General features: G+C 30.3%; 2 protein-coding genes and 1 long non-coding RNA gene across 4 annotated transcripts in view; all 3 read left to right on the top strand.

Moving 5' to 3' along the window:
* LOC123006210 overlaps positions 1-3,884 on the top strand; it is a 12,055-nt gene extending 8,171 nt beyond the window's left edge. Inside the window, exons 2-6 of one of the 2 annotated variants that reach the window (XR_006412807.1) lie at positions 11-87; positions 3,084-3,186; positions 3,240-3,518; positions 3,594-3,788; positions 3,839-3,884. This is a non-coding gene — a long non-coding RNA (uncharacterized LOC123006210). The remainder of the gene's footprint in view (positions 1-10; positions 88-3,083; positions 3,187-3,239; positions 3,519-3,593; positions 3,789-3,838) is intronic. The other variant, XR_006412806.1, reaches the window with a different exon arrangement.
* Positions 3,885-3,891: 7 nt separating this feature from the next.
* Positions 3,892-5,274, top strand: LOC123006209 (DE-cadherin-like; the record flags this gene model as incomplete). The annotated part of the gene is made up of 2 exons (XM_044400513.1): positions 3,892-4,040; positions 4,101-5,274. Coding segments are annotated over 2 exons (1,035 nt in total), but the record flags the coding sequence as incomplete, so codon positions are not given.
* Positions 5,275-6,849: 1,575 nt separating this feature from the next.
* LOC123006704 (transforming acidic coiled-coil-containing protein 3-like) lies at positions 6,850-8,438 on the top strand. Its single transcript, XM_044401387.1, is given in 7 exon segments — positions 6,850-6,984; positions 7,041-7,342; positions 7,723-7,827; positions 7,881-8,030; positions 8,079-8,089; positions 8,092-8,209; positions 8,211-8,438. Coding segments are annotated over 7 exon segments (753 nt in total). The 5' UTR covers positions 6,850-6,963; the 3' UTR covers positions 8,257-8,438.
* Positions 8,439-8,564: the final 126 nt, after the last annotated feature.

Below are 8,564 nucleotides of genomic sequence, written 5' to 3'. Positions count from 1 at the left end.
ATTTTTACAGGCGTTGCCTTATCATTAAATGATGACCTGACCTCGACACCTTGGCACCAGCTGTTCTGACAGGATTATTTCAAAGTGGTTGAGTACTTTCAAAATTATTAAAGTAGTGAGTTGTTAAAATTGCCGCCGGCCTAAAATAATTTCCCTGACAATTGTTAATTGCGTTCCTTTCGCAAATTTAGTTCACCAACGGCCATTGTAATGAAGTTTGCACGTGTTCAAATCGGCTTTAACTTTGTGTCTCAAAAATGGCCCTACAATTGTAGGAATAACAAAAGTGAGAGAGTATTAAACCTCGTCCAGACTTAAACCGCTCCGCGGTTGTAGTGTTTTAGATAATAAAAAGAAGACTAGCATAAAGGGAAAACGCTGTTTCATTAAACTATTTTATCGACGTACAGCATCATTTGGGTCATGTGTAGAAGGCATCTAGACTCGAGTTATAACAAGAAAGATAAGAGTGAGATCAGATTTTGTGTAGTGTTGATTTCTGAATTTTTTAATTATAAAGTCATTTTTAAAGTCATCATAATACTAGGTATAATAATATGGATTTCATAGATATTAATTACCGGTCACCTTTGGCTTTTCATCTGAGACGGATTATTGAGTGTGCATTATCTAATGCAATTTCGAGATCTTAAAAGTAGTTGTATGATCTGGTGCTTGTTAAAATAATGCATCGCAAAATTTTTACTTAGTTACGAAACATGGTAAATATTTTTTTTATATTTGCACATTTATTTTATGCATCAGCGTTTTTTTTACAATCTTCTGATCCTCTGACTGATTGTTACTGATTAATAATAAATAATAATTATTCAATTTTCACTTAAACCTTAACTTAAACAATTAATTTGTTATATGTATTTATTCTCTGGTTTATTCACAATATTTACTTTTCTTTATTGAAGGTTATAGTTTAAATGATAACTGCTGTATTTGACCCTAGCTCGATAATCTGCAATAGTTGAAAGTTGAAACTGCACTCTTTGGCAATTAACCGAAGTTATAATAGTAGGAAGGTTCTAAAAGAACAAAAGCTTACATTAAAAAAGAATAATATCTAGTTATTTTGTTTTCAACATACTTGTGCAATGTTATTCACTGCACATTTTTGTCTACTACGTTGGTTTTCTGTAAGTGTAAGTATTTTGTAGGATTTCCTGGAACAAGGAGCTTATTAGTTCTTCACATGGTGAAGACTGCTGTGAATGTTAATTTATGCATTTTTTAGCACACATTATACAGTTTTTATTTTGTTACATTGGTGGCTCTGTTAGTAAATATTACTCAGCGAATGGAGTTCACCATCTACGTCTTATGGGAATCTAACCAAAGATAAATAAATGCAATGTTTAGGAAAAAGACGTCTCAATCACCGTATAAACACTATAAAATTGTGATAACGTTTAACCTAATATTGCTTACAGTAGTACAGTATAAGACAAATATTGGAGTTTCTGGGTTCTGCATGGGAAATATTTTGATGCAAATTCTGAATACACAAATTAATTGATTTCAAAAAGTTGTATTTTGGGTTGCAAAATAATTAGTAATCACTAATTACAATGCTTTGTTAGAATGCGTACCGATTTCGATGACGTAATCTGGTTTCGGGTCTTGTGGATACGTGCTGAGGGCATGGACGGGGCAAGGGAACCGAAAGAAGGAGGACTAATCGGGAACTCGAGGGCGTCATTCTGAGATTTGTGGTCTTACGAGAGAAACAATTGTAATAATCGGAAATAAATACCTTTCTTTCAGAATTCTTTAGTTTGATTTCGAATAGTCTAAAGGGTGATTTAACAGCTTATTGTTTATTCTGTAAAGATTTTTTAGATTCTTTAGTTATGAAATAACAAATAACTTTCCGGTTCAGGTTCATCATCATTAGTCAGTATGAAACTGGATTACTGCTAAAATTTCACTTTTTCGTGACATATTTTACAAAAACACAAAACCTCTCTAAAAATTTTGTGTATTTTTTTATCATGTTTACATTTTTTTATTAAATTGTTTTTTCAATAAATCCTGAATAAAAATTATATTTTTTGCATTATAATTATTTAAAATATCAGTTTTGGAGTCGTATAGTAACCTGCAATTTTATACAAAGTAAATATTCGGCTATTAAAAAATATGTTCACTACCGCTCCTTATTTTGTAAATTTTCAATCATTCAAAACCGTTTTGGTGGTTCCTATGGGGAATCAAAATATCATGGTAAGTGATGCACCTTCACCCAAATATAATAAAAAAAACAACAAAATTTAAAGTCTTCGTTTTTAAATAATTGAAAATACGGCTTTACCAAATAGGCTGTTGTATGACATTTTTGAAAAGAAAAGCGCTTGTTTTATAAGCTTTCCAACGATGTATCACAAGTAGGGTCGTGCCATTAAAATTTTTCAACTTGGGATGGTTGTGGAGGGTGGAGGTGCCTCACTTACCATGTCATTTTGATTCCTTTTAGTAACCACCAAAACTGTTTTGAGTGATTCAATAACTTTTTCAGTTCTAGAGGTATTGCCTATTACAAGTTTTAAAATTGACACTCTGTATAATTGCGTGTATAGGTATGTATGTATATATATTTTTTTTATTTTTTATTGAAAAAAAATGTTTTTACCCGTTCATGGAAACGCAAATTATCGAAGCTTGGATACCTAAAACTTTATCACAACAGGCGAAAATATTTTGTAGTAGAAAAAAAGAATGCTAAAGAATGAGCACCCGACGACTTTTTGTCTGCGCCCTGATTATTATTGTTGGTTAGAGTAGAGCCACATTTACTTCCGGCATTCAATTTGCTTGATAATTATAATGCAGTAGATTAACAAGTTGTTTTTTACGCTGATTGTATGCATCAAGGTTGTATGGTCGAAGTTCGAAGAGCCCGGAAACCAGAGAAATTGATATTATTATTATTATCAGTGTTATTATACCGTAAATAAAAAGTGAAGCTTCATTGAGCACAGACATATTGCTTGTATTAGATTGCATATTATTTCTAAAAATTTTCCTTACTTTTGGCAACGGCATGCAACGTTTTTATTTTCCATTTTTTATAGATCAAAACGCACGTTTGTCTCAGTATCAAGAAAACCATAAACCCATGTTCAAAGAGTGTCAGAAGTACAATCCTGTTGTAAAAGAAGAACATTTGTTATAAGAGTAATGGAGTAGCAAAAGATTACATAGTTTTTTTTGATCTCAGAATTTTTAAGGTTCAAGCTGTTGATGAAGATCCTCCAGATAGAGAAGGTGGACGAATCACGTACACTATTGAAGAACCACCAGGGACTCGACCTTTTTTTAGAATAAATAGCACAACAGGAGAAATAACGACTGCAATACCGTTCGACAGAGACGAACCWAGTAGACAAAAAGAAATTTATTTAACAGTTCGTGCTGAAGATGATGGGCGACCTGAATTGGCTGATAGATGCACAATTAAAGTCACAGTAAAAGATATTAATGATAATTCACCAAGTTTTGATCAACACGTATGTAATTTTGGGGATTTTTATCTTAATCTTAATTATACTACATTATACAATTCAATTTGAAATGCATTTTAGGATTACTCCAGCAATCTTTCTGAAGATCTTCCCGAAAATAGTGACGTTTTAAGGGTGGTTGCTTATGACTTGGACACACTTGAAAATGCCAAATTGACATACAGATTTATCAATACTAGAAATAACCATTTTAAGGATTATTTTAGAATTGATCCTAACACTGGTGTCATTTATTTAAAAAAGCAATTACTTGGGGTTAGTTGTTTATTATTTTCCAATACACTTTTACTTTTATTCTTTTTTAGAAACAGGGCAAAAGATTTACGTCAACCGTTAAGGTTTCAGATAATGGAAAAAAAAGAACACAGCAAGAGCTGATGTTGTATTTACAATTGTCGATTCAAATAAGAGACCGCCAACAATAGAAGTAGTAGGTGGTAACAAAGTAATAAAATTGAAAGAAGACCAACAAGACTTTGAGACACCTATAGTCTCACTTAGAGCACAGTGAATATTTGTTTTTTATAGGCATTACGCATTGCTTTATTTCATTTTTAATTATTCTAGATCGAATATAAAAGATCCAAGTGTTGTCTTCGAGTTAGTCAAAGGAAAAACTACTCAAACGAACAAGGATCAGACATTTATTTTAAGTCCATCGGATTCAACATCAGCAATAATCACACTGGCACGACCTTTAGACTATGAAACCGTTGAAGAATATCAACTTACAGTTCGTGCTCAAAATAAGGATTTATTATATGCATCTGTGACAATAAATGTGAAAGTCGAGGATGTCAATGATGAAATTCCAACATTTATCGAACTGTTAAGAGGAAGTATCGTAGAAAATGATAAAGTTGGCGCTCAAGCAATGACAGTTAGGGCAATTGACAAAGATGGAACTTTTCCCAATAACCTTGTCGTTTATGAATTGCTCGATCATAAGGATTTATTCGAAATTGATAGTAGTTCAGGTGTAATTACTGCAAAAGTCCCTGTTGATAGAGAAAAAGAAAAGCTTTATCACGTGACTGTGCAAGCACGTGATTCTGCACCCAATGCTCTCTTCGCTTCAAAAAATAAGCCTAACGAAGCTAATCAGAAGTTCCAAATAAGTATCGAAGATCAAAATGACAATATACCGAGGTTTACTAAAACTTTATATCAAGTGTATAACATATCGGAAAACGCTGATTCCCAGAAAGATGTTACTGAAGTAAAAGCTTTAGATGCAGATACAGGTTCTCGTATAGAATATAGCATAATAGAGGGTAATATAAACGATGCTTTTCTCATCGAACCTACGACTGGAAGAATTAAAGTCAAAAATAAGCTCGATTATGAGAAAATTGAAAACTACAGTTTAACGGTGCAAGCTCATGATGGGATATATAAAGATACAGCAAAAGTTTTTATTCATATTTCAAATGATAACCACATAAGTAAATAATTTAAGAATTATTTTTTTTAAATTTAGAATGGAAAGGCCAAAAGATACGGTCAATTCTTTTGGCTTTGTTAGATTTCTCTTTATTAAATAATTTTGCGATATTGTAATAGTTTTGGGACCAGTTATATAATAACCGAATTTAATGTGTAACTATTTCATAAAACAATAATATTTTTTACATTTGATATAATTAACTATTTGTTATCAAAAAGTCTAACACAAATGTAAATCATAGTCTATAATTTAATTTTAATTTAATAATAGTAAATATAAGTAACAATCCTGATATCATCTAGTTTTACTATGCATATTGTGAAGGTATTGAGGTGGTTTGAAAGCCTCACTTACTAGCTGGACTACCACAGTTTTCTAGATGTAGGGCACGCGAGTGGAAGCTGGATACAGCAAAAAAGTTATAATTACATCACAATATTTGGCTATTATTATGAAAAGGAAGGTGAAATTTAAATTGAAAAAAATTACAAATCAAAGAATTACTCTTACTGTAACGCTACAGTTAACATTTACAATTATTAAAAAAAAAAACGGAAAAAATGATATTCTTAAAAAACATCAATTTATCTACTAAAATTTCAACGACATTAATTTGAAACTTTATACTATAAGCCTTTTTCAGCCAACGAATAATTTTATTATTTGAAGAAAATTTTTGGAAATGTATACTTTATTAATTATGTTGCTGTTTTGCAGTTGCAGTTGCAGTTTTAAAATTAAATATGAGTAGTGCAAGATATAGATTTTTACGAAAATTACAACAGAAAAATATTGATAATAAAAAAAACAAAATCTTTATTAAATGAACACAAAATAGGTATGTATATCTAATAGATAATCTTGAATTTTCAATAAATTATAATCTAAAGATAACCATGGAGTTACCTCTCGTACATCTAAGCTAAAAGTACCTATTGTTTTTAAAAGTATGAAATAAATTAGATAGGTATTTTATTTTTTGTAAGTTAGATGAAAAATTAACACTGGTTACGTCAATTCTAAACATCAGCAATCAATTCACTTTTACGTGCAAGATTTACGTTTAAAATTTTAGGCATAAATCAGATGATTGTTCTGTGGCGCTTCTGGTCTAATTTATATGCATATGTTTGATTACTTATTAAAAACAAACAACTTTCAACCGTAGGTATTTTGTAAAAATCTTTCATTAAAAAAAAGTTTGAAAAAAAAAATAGGTGAACACAATTTTAACTAGAAACTTTGTATAGCAATAGCAAATTAATAGTATGTTATATTTTTTCAATAACGATGATAGTAACGAAAAAGCTGGTCATAATCTAACACATTGTAAAATTTTGCCTATTATTAGACTTAAAATCACTTTGTAGAACAAAATTGATTTTTCTTATATATGCTTATACTATTTTTTAAATTACTTGACACTGTTAATGCTAATGCTAATTTTGTTTCATATTATTGCCGTGAAATGTCAGTGTTGTAATCTGAAAATTTGGTTACAAAAATATTATGGAGTTAATTTAACGCTAAGAAGATAGACACATGTTTTAATATAATGCATTATTTGGAATAAAAGTAAAAAGTACGTAAACAATTTGTAATTGTTAGTCAACGAGTAAAAGACATTATCGTGTAACCTTAATTGTCATTCATTCCTTGAACAATTTTGTGTGCAATATAAAAAGTGTTTTGTTAAATAATATAATATAGCCCAAAATTGCTTTAATACATTTATATATAATTTCAAATTCCTTCCAACAACTTCATTAATTAGTAAGTGTTATTGTTATTACTGTCTTAATAATAAGGTAAATTTACTTTGTTTATTGTTATTTTTTATTAATAATTGTTTTTATAGGGAAAATAATGATTCTAAATAAATACATTTGATGCCCAAAGCACATTTCTGAAAGGAAAGTGGCTTTGTGTACACTCTCTGAGACACCTTTGAATATCATATGTCTAAGTGATAATAAAATTATTATGGCATCCCAGGAAAATAATGTATATTTGGCAAATCTCGTTGGTAGGCGTTTAATTTTTTTGATGATGTTTTTTAGATTATTTTAGACTCAGGAGAGAAGTTGTCTCAACAGCAAGAAATATCTGATTTAAAGCTACAGCTAAATGCATCGCAACAAACTATAGCTAGCTTAGAATTAAAAGTGAGACAAAAAGAAGAGATTATCATAAAAACTCAAGCAGACTCAATAAAGCAAACTCAAGCGCTGAAGTCTGAATCAAAAATTATAGAAAACAGTTCTACATCAAAATTACAAGAGGCTCTTAAAGCAGCCGAAGAAAAGGCTGCGAAAGCTTTAAATGATCTCCATGACAGAACTGAAAAGGATTAGAAAATGAAGTAATATAAAATTATTGCATTTCTATGTAGTGTAAATAATTCTGCAATATTTTTAGTCAAAGGAGAACGCACACTTTATATGGGTTTCTAAAGACTACTCAAATGTGGATATTTTTAAACCAATCGACGCGTCTTCAGGTAAGAAATATTGTTACCATTGCGCCAAAACGCTAACTTTATAAATAAAGCGGTTATTTGTAAAACAGAATTAAAATGCTGTCATTTACTTTGCATTACTTGGAAAGAGAGAGGTAGATCTCGCTTTAAGAGGGGTAGAGCTCACTCTTAAGGACGCGTCGATTGATGTAAAAATATCCACATTTGAGTGGTCTTTAGAAACACATATAAAGTGTGCGTTCTCCTTTTGGAAGAATATGAAAAAACATTGCAAGTCATGATACTAAATACAAAAAACTGAACGACCTACATGAAACTGTTAAGGATAATTTGGCAACTTTAGAAATGGCATCCCATGACATTATTCAGTTGGTTTTTTTTATGTTTCACCCATAAACAACATTAAAACTTTTATTTTCAGGAAATATGAACGGGCCAAAGCTGTTATTGAGGGTTTTAAAGCAAATGAAGAGGTCTTTAAAGATAATATTGAAAGAATGGAAAAGAATCTTAAAATGAAAGCCCAAAGATACGAATCTCTCAAGGCTCACGCCTCAAAACAAATAGAAAAGTATGACATAAAACAAACGAATTTATTATTTATTTGTTTTTATTTTAGAGCAAATAAAGAAAAATTTTCTTAAAGAGTCAGTTTGAAGCGTTAGAACTGAAACAAAATGCAATTATTAAAAGGTTGGAAATTAAAACTGAACCGCTGGAGAATTCTTTAGAACAAAAAATAAAGGAGTCTGGAACTGGCAGCGTTATGTGATGAAGTAACAGGCAAAAAAGTGTAAAAAGCAATTAAAAACTACTAATGATTTATTGATCTCATTATTTATTATTGTAATTTTTCCATTATTTTATTATCACTAATAATGTGATGTTTAATTTACTTAAGCATATTAAAGATCTATTTTAATTGGTAATTTTTGTAAACATTTTACTGCTTTTTTGAAATAGACATGAAAAACATGTGTATTTTTGATTTCCTTGCCCCCTAATCATTCCCCAGCGTTTCGAATAGCCTCAGTCTCTATTAAAGGAACACGTGTTAACGCTAACTACTGTAATTTAATATTACTCTTGTATTCCAATACAACAA

This window comes from Tribolium madens, unplaced genomic scaffold, assembly GCF_015345945.1.
Source record: "Tribolium madens isolate multiple individuals breed KSU strain unplaced genomic scaffold, Tmad_KSU_1.1 Scaffold_2;HRSCAF=44;Tcas5.2_LGX, whole genome shotgun sequence".
NCBI classification, from domain to species: Eukaryota; Metazoa; Arthropoda; class Insecta; order Coleoptera; family Tenebrionidae; genus Tribolium; species Tribolium madens.
Note: the sequence above shows the minus strand (reverse complement) of the source record. Positions and strands in the feature narration are given on the sequence as shown.